This window comes from Urocampus carinirostris, chromosome 11 (genome assembly GCF_059441175.1).
Source record: "Urocampus carinirostris isolate Australia breed hairy pipefish chromosome 11, RoL_Ucar_1.0, whole genome shotgun sequence".
Classification (NCBI taxonomy): Eukaryota; Metazoa; Chordata; class Actinopteri; order Syngnathiformes; family Syngnathidae; genus Urocampus; species Urocampus carinirostris.
The window spans coordinates 15,387,527-15,413,144 of NC_142359.1; the positions used below are offsets into that span (position 1 = coordinate 15,387,527).

The 25,618-nt window shown below is 38.8% G+C and overlaps 2 protein-coding genes across 9 annotated transcripts in view; both read right to left on the reverse strand.

Moving 5' to 3' along the window:
- LOC148356539 (nuclear factor 1 B-type-like) overlaps window positions 1–7,700 on the reverse strand; it is a 110,763-nt gene extending 103,063 nt beyond the window's left edge. For all 4 annotated transcript variants that reach the window (XM_088347834.1, XM_088347833.1, XM_088347835.1 and 1 more), the window contains exons 1-2: window positions 7,343–7,700; window positions 24–555 (exon numbers count right to left, since the gene is read on the reverse strand). In XM_088347834.1, coding sequence (XP_088203960.1) covers window positions 24–555; window positions 7,343–7,369 — 559 coding nt within the window. In that variant the 5' untranslated portion in view covers window positions 7,370–7,700. The remainder of the gene's footprint in view (window positions 1–23; window positions 556–7,342) is intronic.
- A 5,404-nt stretch (window positions 7,701–13,104) lies between these two features.
- On the reverse strand, window positions 13,105–25,330 carry zdhhc21 (zDHHC palmitoyltransferase 21). 5 transcript variants are annotated; one of them, XM_088347956.1, is made up of 9 exons: window positions 25,261–25,293; window positions 23,982–24,038; window positions 23,670–23,876; window positions 22,287–22,385; window positions 22,110–22,221; window positions 19,676–19,814; window positions 19,500–19,613; window positions 17,793–17,836; window positions 13,105–17,721 (listed from the first exon to the last, which is right to left on the reverse strand). In XM_088347956.1, the coding sequence occupies exons 3-9, from the start codon at window positions 23,821–23,823 to the stop codon at window positions 17,589–17,591; spliced, it is 795 nt and encodes a 264-aa protein (XP_088204082.1). In that variant the 5' UTR covers window positions 23,824–23,876; window positions 23,982–24,038; window positions 25,261–25,293; the 3' UTR covers window positions 13,105–17,588. The 5 variants fall into 5 exon arrangements, with proteins under 5 accessions (XP_088204082.1, XP_088204081.1, XP_088204080.1 ...); XM_088347955.1 differs by lacking the exon at window positions 23,982–24,038 and having other exon boundaries at window positions 23,670–23,834; window positions 25,261–25,330; XM_088347954.1 differs by lacking the exon at window positions 23,982–24,038 and having other exon boundaries at window positions 25,261–25,323.
- Window positions 25,331–25,618: the final 288 nt, after the last annotated feature.

The window sequence follows — 25,618 nt, forward strand, 5'->3', positions numbered from 1 at the left end:
AAAGTGTGGTGGGCACGGCCTACCTTGGTCTTGGACGTAGTAGGCGAGGAACAAGTCCAGTTCTTTGACAGAGACGGTGATGTGGTGCGGCTGGACGCAGAGCGCAGGGTTGCCGCAGTGCGGAGACTTGACCAATCGCTCGCCGTCGGTACTTTCCAGGGGGATGCCTTTGAAGAGGATGACCATGACCAGGTCCAGGCGCCAAACCTTGTCTGCCTGCCGCAGGCAGTCGATGCGGCGGATCTTGCCCTTCTGGTCCGGGTTGGACAGAACACAGCACGGATGCTTCTTGCCCGTAACACTCAGCACAAAGTCCTCGCGGTACTCCTGCCGGATGTCCTTGCGAAGCTTGGCCAGCAGGCGCGAGGCCCACTTCTGCTTGACCTCCGCCTTCTCGCTCAGAAGCTCGTCCTTCACGGCGCGTTCCTCGTCCTTGGACATGCGCTTCTCGTGCTTCTTGAAGTACTTGCGTTTGCGGGCCTGCAAGTTGAACCACGTGTAGGCGATGGCGCGCACGTGGGGGAGCAGGGCCTCGATGAAGGGGTGGAACTCGTCCTGGGACGGGGAGGACAGATGAACGATTATCAGGACTTTCGATTTCAAGCAACTTCTCCCTGCTTTCCCTTGAAAACTTGTCTCCGCATAAGAAAAGAGAACCTTCTAGTAACGTGTACATGGCTGTTTGTGAAAACCTGGCCTTATTTAAAGAAGGCAACAACAATAAGTCAATATTGTCTGCAAAAAATAGAAATAGACGATGAAAAAAAGGAAGATCACGTCGTTTTGTGAATATGGTTTTGAGTTTTTTTCTGTCTCAATATCGCAGATTTTAAGCAATTGCTGGTGTGTATGCAACATGTCCTCAACCATTACCTGAAATTTGGAGTACATTGAAAATGTAGAAAAAGGGCCCATGTGTGCATTAGGGCTGCAACAAATAATAGACGTTGTCGACAATGAATTCCATATTGTCGCTCCACAGAGTGAGGCATCTAACATAATTATCATCTCTGCTCAGAGTTGCTCATGCACAGTAGCGTCTCAGTCTCGAGCGGTAACCAACAGAAATGTCAACATCAAGTATGCGCATTAATACATCTAAAGTTTGGGAACATTTTAGCCTTGACATGATCAATAAAAAGACACTTGTAAAGTTTGCAAAGCAGACTTTGCGTATCATGGCAGTACCTCAGTGACACATGAACATTTAAATAGAAAACAAGTCAGACAGTCAAGTGAAACGGAGTCTGACTTGCCTCAGTGAGATTCAAATAACATTAAATGCAATACAGTTTTGGCAATATGCATTGTACATGATTCATGCATATACTTGGCTATACAAGAGAGCTTGAGTTACTCGAAATGAAATGCATTAAGCCTGAAGAACAAAGGTAATTTCCTTAAATGTTAAAAATGACAAGTCAGTTTTCAAAACCGTTTGGTTTAAATTGTAAAAAAATCATTAAGTTCTTTTGTTCCAGACTTTGCAGTTGACCACTGCAAGTACTACACAAAATATACCTTATATTTGTTGTATTTAATGTTCTACTGATGATAATAACCCTGTTTCTGGTTTCCAGGGAGAATAAATGTCTACTTGATATTGATTTATTATATATTTCCCTGTCTCTAAAAATGGACAGAGGTTTACTCATGGATCTACAGCTCGACTGGCAGGCATTCAATAAAATATGTATTGTTCACTGTACCCATTTTTCTTGTTTATTATCATTTGCCACATATTAAATCAATTTCAAAATTCAAATTTGAACTGAACTGAAACCTCATTGACATATCATGGAGTCTGTATTTGCAATGTAGATAACAAATAATCCGTAAATAACCAATATTGCTCAGTAATCGCTGCTATCTCAGTTGCTGCCTACTGTGTTTGATAGTGTGTTCTGTCTTGCATTGTGTAATTATACATCTATATGTAATCAGATTGGTGATTCTACAACTTTCAAATTGTATGTTACTCTATTAAAATCTATGTGTATATGTGCACTAGAGTGCTCGTCTTGGGATCTAGAGGTCGCAGGTTCGATTCCCGGCTCCTCCGTGTTATATGTCGAAGTAAAGTAAAACGGTACGTTTTGAGGACAAAGACACTAAATCCCTAATGCCCCCGATAGCAGGTAGTTGCCTTGCATGGCTGACGCTGCTATTGGTACGTTAGTGTGTAAAAGGGAAAAGTGTGAAGCACATTGTAAAGCGCTTTGGGAGGTCTTCATTGACTTGAAAAGCGCTATATAAAATGCAGACCATCCATCCATATGGGGCAGCTTTGTATTTCATAGACACTCTGTGCAATGACACGAAAGGTGTTCTATTCTATCCTATACAATAGTATTTATCAGAATATTCGACGACTTGTTCCTTTAGTCAGTGACTAGTTGACTATATATTAAAATGCCGGAAGTTGCAGCCCTAATTCAAAATTGGGCTTCAAATGAGCATTCATGACCAGGTCTTCGAAAACGCATACCTTGTTTCAGACGTAAATAGACTTACACACTGCAAGACCCCAAAATAAATTTCCTTGCATTGGTAGAGAATGTTGCTTATTTCAAGAGCCATTTTTCTAAATTTTCGATATATTAGCTTATTTTTCAACTCAACTTTATTGACAAAAAAGCTCTATGCACAACACACAGCACGGATGAAATGTCTTCCTCTGTGTGCAAACAGGCAATGGATAAGGCATAATACAAATCAACTAATAGGAACAAGAACAAATATAATTATTTTCTATTGTCTTTTTTTCAAGTAAAGTAATATAAAAAATGGTTTTGAATAGAACAAATGAGCAAAGCATAGCCGGAATCCTAAATAGAACAGGCATTCATTTGTCAGAGAGCATAGAGGTGGGAGGGGAAAGGGCATGGAGAGAGTTCCGAGAGTTTTTCTATGACATAAAGAACATTTATACCTAAAATAAGCAAAGCTATCTTACCTAAATGATAGATTGGTTTGATCAATTTTAAGATAAAACCAGTTGGATAATATTTCTAAAAGTGAGCGTAGGCTTAACTTCGGAATCACATACTTTGTCTCAAACGTAAATCAGCGTACACGATCTACATTTTCTCCCTTTGGCAGAACATTTTGCTCATTTCAAATCACTTTTTGCTCAATTTGGGAATATTTTGACTTGTTTTGCTCAGAAAACGATTATATATATACTCAAAACAAGCAATATTGTCTTAATAACATAGTAGATCGCATAGTTCGTTTTAAGATTTTATTCTCTAACCAGGTGGACAATATTTATTAATTATATTTAAAAAATTATATTATATCATATTATATCATATTATATCATATTATAATATTTAGTAAATGAGAAAAAATTATCTATAATCTGCTAGACAATAATCATATGCTTATTTTAAGGATTCTTTTTTTTCCCTTTTTTTCTAAGGATTCTTTTTTCTTATTTTAAATCGAGGAAACGGGGGAAAAAAATCTTGACTTTATAAAAAAAAAAAATACATAATTTGCCAGTTTTACACCCTTGGTATTCATATCTTATTTTATTGAGAATTTTGTTGCCTCTAAATGTTATTACACTACTTTTAACTGCATTACTGTAACAAAGCACATTTTTAATTACAAATTTTGAATACGATTGCCTGTTTTTCCTAGGACGATTTTTCTCTTACTTTTTCTCTTTTAAGTCTTAGTTACGCGTTTATCCTGGAGTGCCATGTCTAATCTCATTCACAAACAATGTTATCAATGGCAATGAATACAATTCTAATTCTACCAATGGAATCTAATGGCTGCACTGCACATCAACCCTGTAAAGTAAAGTGAGTAAATCTGAAGGTTTTTTTTGACTAAAAACATTTAAAACAGCAAGTAAATTCCAATGAGGTCCTCACCTAAAAATGGACTGAAGAAGGAAGAAATATTTGGAGAGGATGTAACTGTTTCGACTGATGTGCAATACCTAACAATGCACATAATTTCTACTGTGTGTGAGTACGACGCTGGGTTGTTATTTGCAACATTGAGTACAAGCTGACATGTTTGGACGATCGGAGATGTGTGGAAAATCCCATTTACATGCTTCTTTTTACATCTCCACATTAACTGTTTGTGACCTAAACTGGGATTCATTTTCACTTAAAAACTCGTTGATCTTGAAATGCAGAGCCACTATTTTAGGTCATACTGTAAAATAGCAATTTTGAGTACAATATCAACTGTTTGGACAACCGGATACCAGTAGAAAATCCCATTTTTTTCAGTTTTTTTAGGATTTCAACACTCACTTTTTGTGACCTTAAGTGGGAATAATTAACACAAAAAGTGGATTAATCTCAAAATATAAAGTCAAGCTGAATTACCTTTTTGAGTACAAACTGACGTGTAAGGACAAACAGATACCAGTAGAAAATCCCATTTTTTTCAGTTTTTTAGATTTCAACACTCACTTTTTGTGACCTTAACTGGGAATAATTAACACAAAAAATTGATTAATCTTAAGATTGAAAGTCAATGCTGTTAAATTGCCATTGTGAGTACAAGCTGACGTGTTTGGACAACTGGATATGAGTAGAAAATGCAATTTCTTTCAGTATTTTTAGATTTCAACACTCTGTTTTTGTGACCCTAACTGAGAATAATGAACACAAAAAATGGATTAATCTTAAAATGTAAAATCAACTATTTAAGTCATGCTGTTCAATTGGCATTTTGAGTATAAGCTGACGTGTAAGGACAACCGGATTCCAGGAGATAATTCCATTTCTTTCATTTTTTTTTAGATTTCAAGACTCACTTTTGGTGACCTTAACTGGGAATAATTAACACAAAAAATTGATTACCGGGTAATCTTAAAATTTAAGTCAACGATTTAAGTCATGCTGTTAGATTGGCACTTTGAGGACAAGCTGACGTGTTTGGACAATCGGATTCCAGTAGAAAATCCCATTTTTTTCAGTTTTTTTTTTTTTAGATTTCCACACTCAGTTTTTGTGACCTTAACTCGGAATAATGGACACAAAAAATTGATTAATCTTAAAATGTTGACTACAAGCTGACGTGTATTGACAACCAGATACCAGTAGAAAATTCAATTTCTTTCAGTTTTTTTAGATTTCAACACTCAGTTTTTGTGACCTTAACTGAGATCAATTAACACAAAAAATTGATTAATCTTAAAATTTAAAGTACAGTATTTAAGACAAGCTGTTGAATTGCCATTTTGAGTACAAATTGATGTGTATGGACAACGGGATTCCAGTAGAAAAACTGGAATCAATTAACACAAAAAATGGATTTGATATTTAAATGTAAAGTCAACTTTTTTAAGTCAAGCTGACGTGTATGGACAATCCCAATAGAAAACCCCATTTCGCATAGTTCTTTTTAAATCCCAACACAAACTTTTGTGACATAAACTACTATCAATTTACACAAAAAAACATGGAATTTCAAATATGAATGCACCCTTTTTAAGTCATACTGCTAAATAGCACGTTTGCTAAAGTAACTCGTATAAAGTCGAGTAAAACGTAAAAAAAACAAAATCCATGCCGTGCATCGTGTCATCTATATATGTTTAAAATGTTTCAACCTACAGAAATCCGGATTTAATCTTCAAAAAGATACATAATATCTCAGTCTATTTTGTATATTATAATAAACACAGTGATCAAAGTGTACTGCAAAGTCAAAAACAGCAAAACTAAACTAGTATGCCATGGAGGTCATTTACTTTGTTTTTTGCGGCAGAACAGTTTGTTAATTGTTTTCGAATGTCGGATGAAATTTTTTGTGAGGGGGGTCTACTTCAGTGGTCAACAACCACTCTTTTCTCCATTTTTATATATTTTTTGAAATCCAAGTACTATTTAGGGTATGCAAAGCACTTCAACCGGGCTGCAAAAAGCACAATCCACTTAAGCACAACTCAGCCGATCGCTCACTTAATGCCAAGTCAAATACAAACAAGTCAAAGTCAGTTTGCGTGGATCTTATCAGAAGCTTCATCTCCTCAGCGAAAGTGGATTTATCTACACACGCGTGCGTGCAAAAACACGCAAACTCAAGGGTCCTTTACTTAAAAATACATAGAAACTATTAAAAGATCAAATTAGATAAACTAATTCTTATACCGGTCAACCTCAGCCAATTGCTCACTTTTATATATATATTTACAATTCCCCTTATTAAGTTATAATAAAGCTTTCAAACACAAAGCGGCACCTATTAACTCACAGCAAGACAGACTACATCAAATAAGATAATTTGTGTATTTTATTTAGCAGGTACACAACAGAAACAATTCTTTCAGTATCTTTCTCAGTTCTTCCTGTAAATTTAGTGTTGCTTTTTAAACGTAGCCGTGCAGGAATTTGCAGACTTCATCAGTTCTAGAGATGGTCTATATCAGAGTATCTGTTCCCATTGTGTTTCTATACTTTATATGTATATATATATTTATATTTATTTTTGGTTGCTGCTAGATGTTAGTGCACAAAATAGTGAAACTATACACCTTTGACTTAATTTGTATTTTTTTTGTTGCATCTAAATGTTCTTTCATTACAATAGTGCCATTTTTTCTGTAATTTAAAATTATTATACTGGTGTTATAACTCGGGCCAAACTCTAAAACACGCTGTAAATATTTTTTAACCTGATAGCATTTTCTCTTTTAGTCTTTAAAGTGCCATGTCTACTCTCGTTACATACACACATTCACAACGTTGATATCAATGACAGTAAGGACAATTTAATTATTTTAGCATATTTCTCAGTTGTTTACAGTACATTTAGTGGTTTTTATTATATGTAGCAGTGCAGGATTTCATATACTTTATCAGTTCTGCTGGTGGTTTGACTCTGGAACAGAAACTGACACATTTTAGAGTAATTTGCAACATATATATCACAGTCTCCGCTCCCATTGTCTTCCTTATACTTTGTATGTACTTTCCTTACATGACTTTCAAAACTTTCACTGTTGACTTAGAGTGAGGACGGTAGAGCAGAACGTTGTAAATCTTTTAATCAATACACGTGGAAAAATAAATGCCTGATCGAGGATAATATTTGATAGTGTAGAGTGACAATATTAGCGATCTGCCAGTGACCGAGACGATCTGGATTAGAGACGAAAGCAAGACGAGATCGGCTTAACAAAAAAGATTGAAATAGATATATATTGTGAAATGTTATCCGGCCAAAACGGTTTGAAATGATCAGAAAAAAAACGAAGAAATACTGTAGGGGAAAACGTATAAGTTGACAGGTATGCATTCTTAAAGGGGCAAAGCACTTTTAGGTGCATGCCTGTACTGTAAAAGGGGAAAAAGTGTATAAATACCTGAGTAAGACAAATCGGAGAATACATGACGAGTGTGCAGCGCGGACAAGAAGGAGGGAAGGAAAAAGAGTTGCCGACGACTTTTATCGCGCCATTCCTGCACCGACAGTCGGACTTATCCGCGGCGAGCGAGTAGAAAGGATCCGAGAAAATCCATCAACTTTTCCTTTTCGCAGTTCCAAAGATTGTCCGAGAGCGGAGAAGAGGTGCTCCTGTTGTAGAGGGGTCGGGGTGTTACAATTTGCAGTAAGCGTCAAAGTGGAGCTGTTATTTTTTTATTATTTAAATTTTATTTTGTAGGCGCTCGTGTGGCGTTGCGCCCAGAGTTGGCTTCAAATGTGGCGCACCTTCGGCTCTGGCGTGCGCGAATCAGAGCAACTTTTTTCTCCCCCCTTTTTTTTGGTGAACGCACGTAATTACACGCTTACAGCCCTCCTCCAAGAGCCTCCTCCCCCGCTCCCTCTCCCCCAACCTCCCTCTTGCGACCGTACAAAGAGTAATTCGCGAACGAAACGGCTCTATGCGTCGGCATCCTTCAATAAGGAGTTGGCCTCTTTTGGAACGGTCCCTGGCTTTATTGTTACTCGTTATTTTTCTTTTTCTGTTTTTTCCCGCTCCCTCTCTCTCTTGTTCCCCTTTTCTCTTTCTTATTTTCTCTCAATCTTTCCTCATTATTTCTTTTTATCATTCTTTACCTTTCATTTTCTCTCTCTACCTTCATCTCTTTTCCCTGTTCTCGTTTTACTTTGTCGGTTTTATCTTTTCTGTTTATTTCTCTTTAACTCTATCTCTTGTATCCTCTTAGTTTCTATCTCGTCTACTCTCTCCTTCTCTCACACTTTTTGATCTCCCTCTCTCTTGTTTTTTTCTTTTTTTCACTCCCTTTCTCTACTTCTCACTTTTTCCTCCATAATATTGCTTTCCTTTGATTTCTCCCTTTCTCTCTCTCTTTTCTCTCTTTCCCCTTCTCACTCTCTCTTGCTCTATACTGTATATCTCTTATTTTCTTTCTCTCTTTCCGTTTATCTCTCGCTTTCTTGTTCTCTTTCTCTCTCCTCCATCTCTCTTAACCTATCCCTCCATTTATCTCTCAGTCTCCTATCTCTATTAACGGCACTTGTTACTGTAACGAGTGGCATCATTTTGTAGTTTGCTTTGTATAAACGTGATAGTTTAGATGAGGTGAAATTCACTGTGTATTGAAACAAAAGCTATTATAACATAGTAGCATCATGGTTGGTTGGTTGGTCGTAGGGGCACCAATTTCTGTGGTGTGTATTGGGCAAATGCAGCCTGGTGGCACCCATCCTTCTCCAGACCAACAAATGTTCCCACCCGATTGCAAACCGTATTTTCTAAATTAAGTAATTTGGTGCATAATGTTTGATTATTATTGATAATATATAATTAACAACAAAATCTGAAGAGCTGGTAGGGAGCTGAAAGAGTCGGCTCTTTTCAGTGAGCCAAGCCGAAAAAGCCACTTCTCCCAAAAGAGACGGAATTTCCATCCCTACCTCAGAGCACCTTGTCTGCAGAATCGGCTATGCATTACTGTACTTTAGACCTGAAAAAGAAAGTTAATCAACAACTTGGTTTTAGCTGTCACTTTTCAAAATGAGCTTGCAATGAGGACATTTAATAACACGATCGTGGCGATGCACTTTCACTGCGTGAGTTCAACTAACGATAGATTTTAATAGCTTGCATTTGTTATTTCGGGTGGGGGAGATGAAAGTCAGGACACCCTTCGCCCAACCCTATAGACTTGTCTTCCTTCTTTTTCAAAGTTTCCAATTTTTCGCTGAGTAAAGTTGCTCCAAGACGAGCTCGTCGTCCCCGCCTTCCCTTTTAGCATCCGCAGCCAAAAGAACGTCAGCGCACTCCACACTTTTCCTTTTCAAGGTCAAATTCAAGCGATGACTCTTGGCGAACTTGTTTTCGAATACACACGACAATGAAAACGCTCGTTATATATACCTTGAAGATTCATTTTTCAATTATGGAGGGTTTTAACCCGCTTCAGTTATTAATGGTGACAAAGTAGAAGTTCTTATGTATCTTACTTTGAAATCTAACTTCACACACAGGCGGCGTTCAGGCGAACTTGACGCGGATGCAGCCGACAGGAGGTTATGCATTTCAGGTCACTGATTGGCTTCGCAGCGTCCCCTGGCGGCGCTTTGCAATGTTGGCCTCTGATTTCCGGTTGTGTGACGTTTGAAGGCTGGGGTATCTTAAACGAGGTTATGGCGTCATCGCGTGGTCGTAACCGGAAGTGGTTGTTTCCAATCATAAATATCATGAATATTAAATCGACCGTCCAGAAGCAACATACAAATTATACATACTTTATGAGTAAAGTTCGAATTAAAATTGTCTTTATGTCATAAAAACGTAGTATACAACGAGATTAGACGTGGCTCTCCGGGATGAACATGTAAAAGAGACTTAAAGAGATAGTGTGTATTAGAAAAGACTAAAGAAAAAACTAATAATATTTAAATAGTAAACAAAAAAAAAAATACACAGACTCTCAAATAAACATGCATTTTTAACCCTCTTGTAGTTCGAGAAATTTGCGTTTATTTTGAAATGAAATGATCTGCATTTATATAGCGCTTTTCAAGTCAATGACTTCCCAAAGCGCTTTACAGTGTGCTTCACATTTCCCAATAGCAGCCGTGCAGCCATGTAAGGCGCTAACCTGCTTATTGGGGGTATTAGGGGTTCAGTGTCTTACACTTCGACATGTAACAAGGAGCAGCCGGGATTCGAACTGCGATCTCTTGATCCCAAGACGAGCGCTCTACCTCCTGATCCACTGCTGCCCCCATTTAGCTGCTACGGGTACCCAAAGTCCTCAAAAAGTCTGGGAATGAAAATCAAAAGTAAAACGGTGCGTTTTGAGGACAAAGCGTTAGCCAAACTAGGAGAGAAGAAGCACAGGTTATTTTTCTTCAATGCACTCGTTTATCAAAACAGGACCATTTGAAATTAAGTAAAAGGGGTACAAGAACTCATTATTTAGCCCCTTTGGCCATAACAAACAGGAGGGTTGTAATAATGATACCCAATTCAGTTAACTTTGAACCTATTAATGTGGTCAGCGACAAAGAGGGACGATACACTCTGATAAAGGGAAATTAGAGAACTAACTAATGACATTATTCAACATTTATGCTCCCCGAGAAATTAAAAAATCATTTTATCAGAAAATATGTGATTATACTTATTACTCAGATGCTCATGCAGTGTATTAAAGAATCATATTTTTCCTAAAGTCTAAAAGTGAAATACATAGAATAGGGGATTGTAAAATAGGGATTACAGAAAACTTCACTTAAATACAAGAAGGAAAACAACTACAAGGAGGTTTAATGAAGTCATTTTGAAGAGTAATAAATTGGTTGAAGAGTTAAAGAATGTCATACTAAAATATAAAGAGGACAACGACAATGGGGAGGTTAAGTCAACAATTTTATCGGATACACTCAAGGAAAGAGAGAGACAGAAATACAAGAAAAAGATGGAGAGAAAAGAGAGATGGTGGGACAAAGAAAGAGCAAGAGAAGAGAGAGAAAGTGAGAAAAAAAGAGACAAAAAGAAAAATTGTGAGAGGGAAAGAGAGAAAAAGAAAGAAATCCAAAAAGAAATAGGAAGAGAGAAAGAGAGAAGTAGAGAAAAGAGAAAGAGAGAAGGGAAAAGCAAGAGAGAGAAAAATGAGAGAAAAGGAAAAAAGGATGAGAGTGCAAAAAAAAGGTAAAAACACAGAGAGAGAGAGAGAGAGAGAGAGGAACAAAGAAAGACAGAGAGTGAAAGAGATAGAGAGGGAGAGAGAAAGAAATACAACTACAGCGTCTTTTTGAGAGGCACCTGGCTTTGGCAACATCAAGTGGATTTATTTCAACCTGCAGCTCGTTTTTCTCTTGCGCTTCCCTCAGCAGTGTCTCGAGGTCCGGTGTTATGCCGAGGAATGCATCCCTGCCGAGATTTGCATCCCCTGGCTACTACAACCACTTTTACCTCGTTTTATGTCACTTTTATGTCATTTTTCGGGAATGTAATGGTGAACATATAACCAAAACCACTTCGTCTTGTATTTGTTGGGAATGTAATACAATTCAAACCATTCTGTCTTTGTATTTGTTGTGAATTTAATCGAACGGTAATGCACACCGCATATAAATCACTTTTGAGCAGGTAACATGCTTATTTTGCCTTTTTCTACTCAAATCGCTCGTATTAAAACTGTTATGCACTTTACCATAAAGCTTATTTTAGCATAGTAAGCTTTATGGTAGAGTGCATAACAGTTCTCAAAAGTGATTTATATACGGTGTGCATTACCGTTCAATTACATTCCCAACAAATGCAAGACGAAGTGGTTTTGGTTATATGTTCACCATTAATTTCCTGAAAAGTGATATAAATGTGAGATAAAACGAGGAAAAAGTGCTTATAGTAGCCAAAGGCTGAAATCTCGGCAGGGATGCATTTCTCGGCATAACACCGGATTCAATCCCGTAGCGGACCTGATCCGGCCCGCGGGCCACCTGTTGGACATCCCTGGATTAGAGGCTTACAGTTTAAATAAAACGAAAAACTTTTCAGAAACGAGCAGCACGGCGGCGCAGTGGTTAGCGCGTGGAAACCTCCTGAATGGGTTAAAATCCAGCTCCAGGCTTTCTGTGCGGAGTTTGTATGTTCTCCCCGTGCTTGTGTGGGTCTCCTCCGGGCACTCCGGTTTCCTGCCACATTCCAAAAACATGCATTTCAAGTGAATTGGCCGGTCCAAATTGTCCCTAGGTGTGACTGAGCGAGAGAGTTGTCTGTCCCCGTGTGCCCTGCGATTGGCTGGCAACCAGTCCAGGGTGTCCCCTGCCCACTGCCCGATGATTGCTGGGATGGGCTCCAGCATCCCCGTGACCCTACTGAGGATAAGCGGTGCAGCTGATGAGATGAGATGAGACTTTTCAGAAACAAGCTATGGAATTGAGTCAAGTCATGTTTATTTGCGATCACAAATAAATCACAAGGAGTCTCAAACGGGCTGCACATACCACAGACTATTGCATACCTGTCAACCTCTACGGTTTTGCCGTACAAAGTACGTTTTTATGCATTTTAAGACGTGTACAACGTACAGGGAAATCTGTACGGAAAAACGCAAATTTGTCAATGATGGGTACCATCCGGTATACACCGACTATCACGAAACGGCAAATCAATCAAGTCAAAGGAGTTCGCCGCGGAAGCCTCTGTCTCGGTAGCGTTTTTTTCGTTGCAAACGAAGCGAGCGCTCTGATGGTACAGTGCGCATGCGTCTGGCGCCTGGGGATTTCCCATCAGGCATCATTCCAAAAAGAAAAAAAATGGTGTACGATTATTTTGTACGGGAAAATACAACAGTTTGCATGGGCATGGAGCCGTGGAGGATGACAGGTATGCCATTGCGAACTACAGACAATTATTAAACTTTCCCGATCTAAAATCTACATGAGGGCAAGGAAAAACTCAAAAACCTCAGGATTAGTCAGGTCAAGTCAAGTTTATTTGTGACACCCTTAATCACAAGGACTCTCAAAGGGCTGCAAAGACCACAGATTATAGCAAAACACAGACTATTATTACAATATCCCCTGATCTAAAACCTACATGAGGGTAAAGAAACACTCTAAAACTTGAGAGAATTGGAACACAGCACAAACAAACCCAGGACTCTGGAACACTTATAAAAATTAAGGAAGTCAGAAAAAATATCATGTCAAGTCACATTTATTTATATAGCCCTTAATCACAAAAATGTCTCAAAGGACTGCACAGGATTACAATTACACAATTACAATGACCTGATCTTAAACAAACATGCGGGCAAGGAACAACTCAAAACCTCAGCAAGAGAAAAAAGAGAAACCTTGAGAAGGTACCTCACAAGGCGTAATCCCCCTTTCAGGATGACCAGGGTGAATTAGATTTAGCATTACATTACACAAACATAGTAAACACTAGGTAACATGTTGAAAATGTGTCCGGAAAGTGCATGACAGCAACGACGCCCCCAGCCTGTAAACTAGTCCAGAAAATCATCATCATCATTGGCTTTCTTCTGGAAGGAGTAGGGAAAAAATGCTCGATTTATAAAACAAACATGCAACGAATGGGGATCGAGAGCTACCAAAGCGTTATTGGGGCAACAGAAGACAACAGAAGAAGAGAACAGGCGCTAACTGTCACATACAAAATAAAGGACCCGCGACCGGGCAATTTCGTTCCAGTCGCTGGAAGCATGCTAATGAAATCATTTCATACACATGTTTTATGAGCAATACCTGGAATGTGGGGACTTGGGACCATTGTCAGGACCAGAGCGGAAACAGGACCCACTTGCGTGACGTTTACCACAAGTTTTAATAAAAGAGAGAGGAAGGGCGGCGCCCACGATCCAGTGTTCGCTGGACACTGGAAGTAAGTCGCTCTCGTACTCGGATTGTGATCCGAACACGGAGGCGGATCTTCCGTAGCGAGCGATGGCGAATTGGTCGGTAGCCGGGACTGGGAGAGCAAGACGTGGTCGGGGTCAGAAACGATTCGTAAACCGGAAAGGGAGAGCAGACGTAATCGGAATAAAAAATGGGTCGTAAGTCGGGACGGGAGAGCAGACGTGGTCGGTATCAAAACAGGTCGTAGCAGGAGACAAACAGGAGCAAAAAACGGGACGGGCGTGAGTCAGGGTCAAAAAAGGCTTGCCTAGTATACACGGAGATTCGCAGACGTACTGACAACAGGGGATTGACAGGACTGGGTTCAAATCGTGACAGGGAGCCAATCAGAACCCGCGCCAGTTGGCGCCAAATGAGCGGGCACAGGTGGTTCACATCGGTAATCATGACAACCATGTGAAGTTTCATGGATTTGTCCCAGCTGTTTTGCGATTGCACAATAGCACTACGTCACATCGCAATGTTGATTAGATTTTGGTTAATCTTGCAGCTCTGATGTCAACTATACAAAACTGAATGAAGAAATTAAGAGGGATCTTGAAAAATGGCCAAATATAGTACAGAAAACCTCGGTTAATCCGGATTTGGTTTACCCGGATCCTTACGAAATCCAGAAAAAAAGTTTGGTACAGATGATTTCTAATGTGTTTCTGAAGAAGAATCTATGCATATTCTGGATTTTATAATCCGAATCTTCGGCTATTCCGGATCAAAATCCTAATCATTACGATCCATTCCTATGCATTTTGCCATTTCTATTTCGGATCAATCTCCTATTTACATTAGCCCATCACAATCTTTGATGCTACATTCCCGCAAAGTCCAAGTCAACATGCTGTCTTTGATGTCTTCTTACAGGAAAGTTCTCGACCAGAGGCTGGATGACGCAACTTTCCCGGAAAGTGTATGCCATCCTTTTGTCCATAGACAAATGAATTTCTCTATGCGTTTGTCTTCGTGGGACGTCTTCCCGGTTATCACTGACTGACTCTATCGCATTGTGCTTTGATTCAAGTTGTGATCTATTCCTGTAAAACAACACTGAAAGAGACTACGCTGAGTGTCACATCATGGCGTCAGTGAAGAGGAGTCCTGAGGACCAGACATTAGGAGAAAAATTAAAGATCATACAGTACTGTAACGATCACATTGGCATGAAGAAGAAAGATATCCCGGCTTATTTTCACATGAAACCTGAGACATTATCAGATCTCCTGAAAAACGCGGATCAATTGAAGAGAAGGGATCTAAACGTTAATACATCTGTTCGCAAATTAGGAAGGTGAAATTTTCTTCTTGATTTGGATCGTGGCTTGTAATTAGGGTGGAACGGTGGGTCCTCATGTCAAACGAGTTGAGAACCACTGCTCTACACCATACAGTGACATCTAGTAGTTGTATTAAACACACTGCCCCTTTAACAGCAGCTGAATGCGACAATAACTGACAAGACCAGTGTGGAAATCAAGACATGGCACACATTTATAATTCCCCTGAAAATAAAATCGATAGGTTGCATTGTCCTGATGGGATGAAGCGATTCTGGTTCAGCTTTTAATTGGATTTCAGGTTTCTCCAATGAGTACTTGTTTAGAAATCAATAAACTAATCAATGAAACTGCACAATTGCAGCCAGACTGCCCAACAAATCACAGGAAAGGTTTTTTTTTTTATATATAAATCTTGTGTGTTTTGAAAAAAAAAAAAATCATCTTGTGAGCAAACGTGGCATGGACCAATTAGCCATTCACAACATCCCAACCCGCGACTCGTCTCTGACTCTGAACCAAGTCAAGTCACATTTCAAATCACATTTATTTATATAGCCCTTAATCACAAAAACGTCTCAAAGGACTGCACAGGATTACAATTACAAAATTACACAATTACCTGATCTTAAACCAGCATGTTAACATAACAAATACCAAGTAAGAAATCACAGTCAAATCAGCAAACTGCAACAAAATCTCAGATTATAATCTGCGCCTCGCAATGCCAAATCCAGACATGGCACGTATAGGCGCAGGATTGATGTGATTATTTTCTGGCTAATCAATTCTTTTGTTCAGCCAAATGTCATTGCCAGTCCGAGTGGCAGGTGGCCACTTAAGGGATGAGTCTACTCGGGCGACAGTTCCCAGAGATTAAGGGCTTGTCCGGACGCACTACAGCAAGAAGGGAGCCATCTAACAAATTAAACAGTCGAGCAGTTGCGTTCACGGTGACCTTACGAGTGGACCGGTGGAGCTTTTATTTTGAAATCAATCAACTTCAACTCTTGTTTTTCAGTTTGCCTCTGTTCAGGTTATCCTGACCTGAATCCGTGACACTTCAACTTGTCAGTCCAGTCACTCCGGGTTATCAAGTACAAAACAGTGGGTGCGCTAAATGGCAAACACAGTTTTATAGAGCTGCCACCAAAACAGATTTAATTCGGATTATTTCTAGCACATAATGATCAGTGGAGGCTCTTGTTTGTAGCTGCATACACGACATAGATGTAAATCTATGAGTTTGCCAGTTATCCCAATATTAATCATTGCATCAATAATTTTATCAAGGTGAAAATTAACCCATTATCCATACATTCAAACGTGGTAGACTTATTTTCCTCTTGTTTTATTCACTTGTCACCATATATTCATTTATCTAGTCGTTATACAGTCATCCTAAGTGGTGTTCTGATTTACCGTTGGGAAGGAGGCCTCAAACGGCAACTGCAGGATTCAGCCCGGACAAAGCACTGGTGTGAATCTGGGTTTTTAATACTGACGTATGTTTCGTTTTTGACATAGCCTACAATGTTCCGCCAATCATCTACATAGATGATAGTCAGACATTTTGAAAGCACACTCGTTAAACAATCAAACCATTGTTCTGTACTCACAAGCCCATAATATTTTTGTATCTGTTTTATTGTAATAAAAAAACAACAACAACAGAACTGTTTAACTCCAGCACTTGGTTTACCAGTTGAGTCTTACAATGGATGTTAACAAACACGCAAAGGGAAACAAGTCTGTCCACTATTAAGACAAAATAATTCAGATCAACACTAAGAGTATCAATTTTTTCCCTCCATTTTTAAGAAGAAAAAAAAACATGTTAAAAATATATGCAAATCATCGCTGCACTTTTTAAAGGCAAATTTGTCATTTGAAGAGAATGGTGTCATGTTAAATGGACTGTGTTCCAAATTTGAATGAAAACACTTATGTCATCCCAGCAACTTTTAAGGACAGATAAAGTGAGCACTTGTGTAACCATTTGGAACAGTGTCATGCGAGTAGAATACTGAATTGTCATTATTTTTTCTGAGAGTGGGATCCCCAACCTTATTACAAGAAATAGGCTTTGCAGCTATGATAACCCTGAGAAAGATAACAGGTGAAAAAATGGCAATAGGATATCAAATGTAAATAGAGGAAAGTTTTGTAAAAAAATGAATAAATAAAAAACAGATACTCATTCTTGCAGTAAAAAAAAGAGATTCTGTGTTGAGAACAGTAAACAGTAAAAGTCACCAAAATAATAGAAAACAAAATGCTCCATCTTTTGATACACAAGTTGCCATTATCAAGGGACATTATGAATCATTAAAAAAAAAAAGATTGCGCAAATGTAATATATGTACGCAAACTAGGAGGTTTTCCGTTCAGTAACATACTTTTTGGTTGTCGAGTAACATTTACAAGGCACAACAGTCATACCAACTTTCAATGGCGAAAGCTGAGTAGGGAGTTCTACACGGGACCTCCAAAGTGGCTGGCTGTCCGAAACGCCCGTCTGCTTCGGAGCGGCATAAACCAAAGTGCTTTCCAGCGGGTCCCGCAAACCTCCGCCAGGGCCCACTGCCACGATTTCCTCGGGCTGCGACTAGATAAGAAAATCAAAAATGCCATAGGAGGGCAAGAAAAACAATCTAGGGCGGTTCACTGAAATCTTACTTTTCACCAGGGAACTTGGTCATCTTCTCAATAGTGGTGGTATCCTGCCACGAAATTGCAGTGTTAAAAGCAGGATTTACGAAACTTTTCCGTGGCCAAAATCAAGCCCTTTTTAAGGACTTTCTAAACCAATTTTCAAATTTCTGCAGCACAATTTGAAGAAAAATAATGAATCAATATATCGTTAACAATAATAATTAGTGATGAATTGTCATTATCATTATTGACCCCCCAGACACTGACAAAGTGTGTAAGGTGAGTGAAAGCCAAGGAAAGTTAATACTTCTAAAGTTTAACTTATGATCCTACCCCTCAGATAGGATAATATTGTGTTAGATATGCTGAAATGACCTCTGAGCCTTTAGGTGTACCTGTGGCATTCCGCAGGGCTCAATACTTGTTCCCCTCCTTTTCAGTGTTTATATGCTCCCACGAGGTGATATTATTCACAAGTACAATGTTAGTTTCAATTGCTATGCAAAACACACTCAACTGTATCTGCCAATGGAGGAAACTGCACCGTTAAGTTGTGGAAATTTGAAGGCCTACTTCACTAGAGATGTCACCCAGCTTCTTGCGTTTCAACCTTGAAAAAGCTAAAATGTTAATTATTGCTCCAGCTCAAATTGTTTTTCAGACACCACTCTGAAACTTGATAAATGTAATATCACAAATAGTGACTAGGTCAAAAATGTAGGTGTCACATTTGATCCTAATCTTTCCTTTCAGTTACACATTAAGAATATTACTAGATTAGCTTTTTTACATCTTAGCAACATTGCAAAGATTCATTCTACGCTGTCCAAGTCAGATGCTAAAATTATAATTCAATGATACTTGTGATTAAGGGCTACACGAATAGAGATGACTGGACTTGACATGTGCGAACTAAGTTCCTGTAATTATGAACTGGTCATCCAAGCCACTATTTTCGTCCATTCAACTTGCTGGAATAAAATTATAGTTTACTCGTTACCTACTCAATATGAACCGGTGTCGTAAATAAGGCGAAAAATATACACACTAAAGCGCCACAAAGGTTTTTGCAGAATCTATGTGGAGTGCCGATCCAAAGGTTTTTTTGTTATTCTTGTTGACTTTGACCACTAACATAAAGTCACTATCTTGCTGCTTGCACATACTTTGTGCTTAGGTGAGTTGTTAGTATTAACAATTTTTTTTCAGTCAATCTGATGGTATGAATTAATTCTGCCGTTCTGTCTCAACAATGTGCACGCACCTTGGCTGCATCACACTTGTTTACAAACACGGAAAGGGCTCTAAAGCCACAATTTCCATTTGCGATTTTAATTAAAACGACAGCCTCCTGGCATTTTGGTCCGATGCACCTGAAGGAAGCAATAACACTTCATATGACAACGTCATACAAACTAATGCCAGCTGCCGCTAATCACGAGGCAAGGAGAATTTAAATGGCAAAGCTAAGCCACCAGAACAGTTGTGTCGGCGTCATTTTTAAGCAGAATTGTTTTATTTTTCTTCGTTCAATGCGTTGTCTATCAAGTCGGATTGCAGAGAAAAATGGCAACAATTTCAAGCAATTTTTAAGCACTTCACCCAAAATTCAAGCACTTTTCAAACCTTAAATGCAAAACAATAAGATTCAAGCATTTTCAAGGATTCCAGGCACCCGTACGAACCCTGTAAAACAGTACCAGCACACAATTCTGCACCTGAGGTGCTCACCGAGATGACGCCGTGTAGCTGTGAGTAAAACAATGCAGAGATGCCGCCAAACATGACCAAGCCCATGAGCGCTGAAGCCCGTAACAGTGCCAGCTCGTGTCGTGTGGTGAACTCCTAGATCACAGCAAGCTCCCAGTCAAAAGAGTGTCGAGGTGCGGCCTTACAAAATCCAGTACCTGGTCCAGTTGCATGAGGGGTTGGAAGTAATAGTACTGGCAGAAGTCCAAAACCAGCGTGAAGCCGCTGAGGACTTGTGTGTAGAAGCAGAGCTGCAGGAAGAGCCAGTGGTTGTCTTCCCCAACGCAGTTATTGATCCTGGAAAGAAAATGTGGTTTGGAATGTTACAGTGGTTCAAATGCCTTACACTGAAAACCCCAAAATGCTCAAAAGGACAGTCTGTATTATTTCCCCGCCATCTTGCTGCTCTAGGTCCCCCCAAACCAAAAAACCTCAAGAAAGTCTCAACAAAAAAAAAATAGGAAAAGAATGATGTGGTTCAGTCACTTTGTTTTTTCGTAGTCTGTTATATTCCTTGTGCTTTTTAGCATTCGTTTTCATTTGCGCAAGACAATACGGGGACATATGGTATTCAAATAATACACACTATCCCTTTAAATAATAGGTTGTCTGTCAAACCTACGGTTGGTAATATTTGCTTATTCTTTTCCCCTATTTCTTATACGTTTTTTTATAATTCATCGCAGCTTGCCACATGTGTGGTCCCTTCTCAAGGTTTCTTCATTTTCCTAGTGTTGAAGTTTTTTGAGTTTTTCCTTGCTCTCATGTTGGTTCCAGATCAGATCAGGGGATGATGTAAAAATAGTCTGAAAAATAGTCTGTAATAACCTGTGCAGCCCTTTGAGACTCTTTGTGATTAAGGGCTATACAAATAAAAATGACTTGACTTGCTAATTAAAATGAAGTCTGCAAAATCCTGCACTGCTATGTATGATAAGCCACACTACATTTTCCTGCAAGTGGGGAAAGAACAAAAAAGGATGCTGAAAGAATTGTTTAAGTTGTTTATTTGCTAAATAAAATAATTTTGTTTACTTAATTATCTCTGTATTCATTCTACATGGTCTGTCCCTCTGTGAGTAAATAGGTACTGCTTGTGTTTTAAGGTTAATTATCGCATTCAAGGTGAATTGCAATCATTAATAATTGGCTGAGGTTGAGATAAATTAAAGTTCAATATATACTATAAAAATTCAGTTCGATATTGATTTTTCAGTATTTCTTTGGATTGAAGTATTGTGAGCTTTTCATAGACGTGATTTAAAGACCTTGTGTGTATTATTTGACCACAAACTCTCACTGAATAGTGTCGTGCAACCAAAAGCAGGTGTGAAAAAGCACCATTTTTCTTCTCGTTTTTTGGCGGAGGGTTTTGGTACCTGTAAAAGCAAGATGTCGGACAATTATGTCAGCTCCCTCTAGGTGGGGTGCATGTTATAAGTACCATATTTTCACACCCATAAGGCGTACATTAATCCTGACCTATAAATATTTAAAAACATAGTTGCTTCTATTTTTTTTTGCATATTTCTTTCAATAAATATTTTTTTAAATGAATGTTGTACCTTTTACCACTAAGAGCCGCTACATAATACACACTCTCCCGTAAGTGTGACTATTATTTCCAAAATGTCCAAGCCAGAGCAAACCTTTTCTGTGGTACCCCAATATGCTACAGTATTGCTCTCAAGAGCGGGCCAAAAAGAAGACATTATCACAAATGGAGTAACTCTATATTACGGAAGAGTTGCTGGTGCAACTTCACTACTTGGCATTTGAAATAATTATATAAATGTTACAGGAGCGTGCCAACAATCCTGGCCATTTGAATTAGCTGTCTTGGATAAGAGAAACTATTAAAAATATATGCAGGACTTGAAGATCGAGTTTGCTCGTTACTCGTCTGACCTGTCTTTGTCACGAAACAGATCTTAATTCTCTGTGGAGTACTTTTAAAGAACATTGAACTGATTGTTGATACAGTAGATGCACAGCTCCGGAACATTTTTTTTTATACCAAACTACTTAAAAACGATTTCTTCCAGTGACCAATGTTGCCACTAGTTCAGGCATATAAGCAAACGACATACGATGGCCAGATATGGCTCGTTGGATGATATAATCCTGCCTGCCATAAATTTCTGAACATGTCAAAAAAGAAGCACGTCTCTAGGTCATTTTTATCAAAAGTTATGATTTTATTTTAACAAATGCTCTCTCCGGCCACTAGAGGGCAGTTCTGAGTTTGTATAGCGTGGTGAGTTAACACATTCAATCACAAACATGAAATGTGTTTTTCTCAGTTGTTTGTGAATAAATGTGGTGTGTTTAGAAAAGATCCCGTGTCATTTCGTTATTAGAATATGTCGGGAAATCTAGTGATGCAGGCTGGATGATAAAGCATAATACTGAAAAAAGCTAAACATTTTGAGTTGACATGATTTTACTGATCTGGCCGGCCTGAGAACAGAAAGTCTGGATTCGGCCCCAGAGCAAAACTGAAATTGACATTCCTGCATTAAGTTACAAAAAAAGGGGTAAAGGTGGTTCAATTACAAACTCCTTGATGTAAATATACTATCTATCCATTACCAGGGACAGTGATGGTCCATCCTGCGCACGCAGTGACCACATCGACTGCAGTGATGCGTCCTTTTGGGCCTCATCAGGTTACACTTGTTGCACATTTCCCAGTCTTCTCGCTCTGGAACAGAAAGACGGCAGAATAAGAATTGAACTCCAACTCAAAGGTTCTACTTTTTGAGATACCAGAGTGAGGTATTTGGGGGTTCATAGGAAGATGACCGGGATCTGCTGTGGATGCCCTGAACAGGGCGAAAAAACAGAGTGCTGACGCGGCGTAATAGCCTGAAAGAAATCACACAAACAGTTCAAAAGGCTGATATTTATTCTTTTAATGTAAAGTATTTTCTAAAGTATACGCACCAGATTATAAGGCACACCCCTAAAATACAGTCTTTTGTTATATATTTTTCATACATTAGGCACACCGGACTATAAGGCCCACGAAATTGAGACTACCATGAGCTACCATGATAACTGTTGGGCTATTTATACACTTACGGCGCATAGACGTGCATATAGTAATGCAATTATTAACTAGTAAATATAATACATGTTGCTAAACATTGTTTGCAACAACCAGCAAACCTGGATTGTAGCAGTGGGGAAGCCGATACCACTAGAGGTACGATAACATATAAAATGGCATATCACACGGTTTTTACTCATGGTGCGAAAAACATCGATTTGCATAGTACACTCTGTTGGGTCAAACACTCTCCGCTTCATTACCTAAGCATCTATAACCTCTCAGTTTGTGTATGTACATAAAATAGCTTGTATTTTGTTGAAAGACTTTTTCTGTTTCTGTCTTTCGCCACGTATTGATTCAGAAGTGAATAAGGTGAGAGATAATGTCTAACCCAACAGAATGCACTATGCAAATCGAATGTTTCTGGCACCAAAACTAAAAAAATAGTCTGATAAGGAGATGAGCTTTATTGCATTTTCTTACGTCATCCGTACCACTGGTGGTCTAGTTAAGTTTGGTTCCAATCTCCATCCATCCATTATCTGCACCGCTTATCCTCAGTAGTGTTGCGCCGGTGCTGGAGCCCATCCCAGCTGTCTTCGGGCAGTGGGCAGGGGACACACAGAACTGGTTGCCAGCCACTCCCAGGGCACACAGGGACAGACAGCTCGCTCGTTCATTCACATCTAGGGACAATTTGGACCGGCCAATTCACGGGGAGAACATACACAGGAAGTCCGGTAGCTGGATTTGAACCCATGACCTCAGAACTTTGCCGCACACGCGCTAACCACTGCCGTGCTGCCTGGTTCCAATCTCATTGAATACAATGTATTATGATTTAATCCATCAAGCTTGATCAATCATTGCTCAAATACGGAAGAATACTGTAAAGCTCTGTCTAGTAACGGACACCTATAAACACTGAATGCATTTCCACTCTTACCTACCTTATTCTACTGTATATAAGGTACACTAGAAAAATTCTGGCCAATTTGAGGTTTTCAGGTGCACTTACAGTTCAGAAAATACTGTATAGATATGCAGCAAAAATCAGGGATATTTTCCTTTGTGGAATTATGTAGGATCGTCCTCACCAATGACTATAGACCAAGAAATGTGGCCTTCTTTGTAGTGTGGCAGGAGAACAAGCTTGGGAACAAAGATGGAGTTGTAAAGCCAGATCCCGAAGATGGAACCCATGCAGAGCCAGCCCATGGGGTCCACCACCAAGTGCAGTCCAAGCTTCATGGTTGCTACACCTCCAAAAAGATGGATGGGGTCACGTCGTAGACCAAAAGAGGCTAATGTATATCACAACAGAGTCACTTAGATGGAAATATTAAGAACAGGTAAAACGGCCGTGTAATAACGATTAATGTCATTCATTGCCTTTAATTTTAGCCTACCTCATACAAATTACTTTAAAGCAGGGGTCTCAAACTTGCCCGGGAGACAATTGCAGCCTGCAAGATTATATATATCAAGGCAGAGGCCTTAAACTAAGTTGAAAGGGACATTGCATACTTTAGCTTCCATAGCTGTAGAAAAAACAACTTAAAATGTAAAAATAATATAATTATATAAAAATAAGCAAAAAATACATGAACTATAATACAAACGTTTCCCCCCTTTTCTCTCATTTTTTCATCATTTCTCCTTTTTAAAAAGCTGGGTAGAAAGTGGTGCTCTTTGAATCTCTGTAGTTTGTGTATTTGTGCTTTGTAGCACTTTTCGGGTTGCACTAAACAATACAGCGGCATCTAGTTGTCAGATAATATACCCTATCCTTTTCACATAAGTGTAGTCCACGCAAATTATGGATTCTTTTATTAATGGTAATTGGTTTTCATATTCATTTTGATGGGAGTTTTATTTATTTTATTTTGCATAGCAATTTTTGTTAAAAGTTCAGCATTTTATTTCCGAGGTTTTCTGGTGCAAAACCTGATTTGGCCTGAACTTTGGCAGTAAGTCATATTTATTTGTATAGCCCTTAATCACAAGGAGTATCAAAGGGATGCACAGAGTAAAGTCAGCTTTTTTGCCATTTTTCACATCTAGGGTAACCTAATTAAATACCTGTAAAATATGGTGTTGATATTCATTGTCATTCTGGTCTAGAAAAGTGGAATGTCTTTATTGGGAAAATGCTGAGTCAACATCAAAAGTGCTGAGTCAATTTTTTGGGGTTATGTTTTAAGTCTAAGGTAACCATCTGAAGTCAAGTTTGAGACCTCTGACATAGACGGATCTGAAACCTGGCTAAGAAAAATAAAAACAAGTGTGCTTTTAAGCCACTAGGTCTCCATAGTTTCCTTATGCCTTCTAGCACTCATTTTCGGTTGCATGACAGTATACAAAAATATGTAATGGTCAAAATATACACACAGTCCCTTTAAATTGTGGAATAAATCCTTTAGAGTAACGAATAATTGGAGCTATGCAAACACAAACTGAAAATAAAAAAGCTTCACTAAATCAGAATTTAAATCTAAATCTGAGTGCAAATGGAGTTTCATTTTGTCGACGAATATCAGGCATACTTGTTAAGTGCAAGTTTGACGTATTACAAGCTAGATTTTTTTTTTAATCAGATAACCATATACTACTTAAATAGTCACATGTGACCCTCGTCATTATAGTATCATTGTAAAACGTTTGTTTTTAAATAAATCCAGGACGTACTTTTTTGATGTCAACGAAACAGGTGGACTCGTCGTTATTTCCTCATTGAAGCTTCCGTGGGCGGGACAGGAAAATTAGCCCAAAACCTGCGTTAACATCCGGTTGCTTTACTACAAAAATAAAAGTCGTTTCAAAGAAGAAATGGTTGAAAACAAATAAATGGAATGAAAATGATTTTTGCGACATGACATAATCATATCTTTGTTTTATTACTATCATTGTTAAGTTTTCATCATTTCATCTTTGCACAAACAAAAAAAAACATCTCAGGAGCTGAAGAACCTCCCTCCCAAAACCCACCACTACAGTTACAGTTTCCTCAAACACATTTAAAAATCAACGTAAATTACAGCAATGT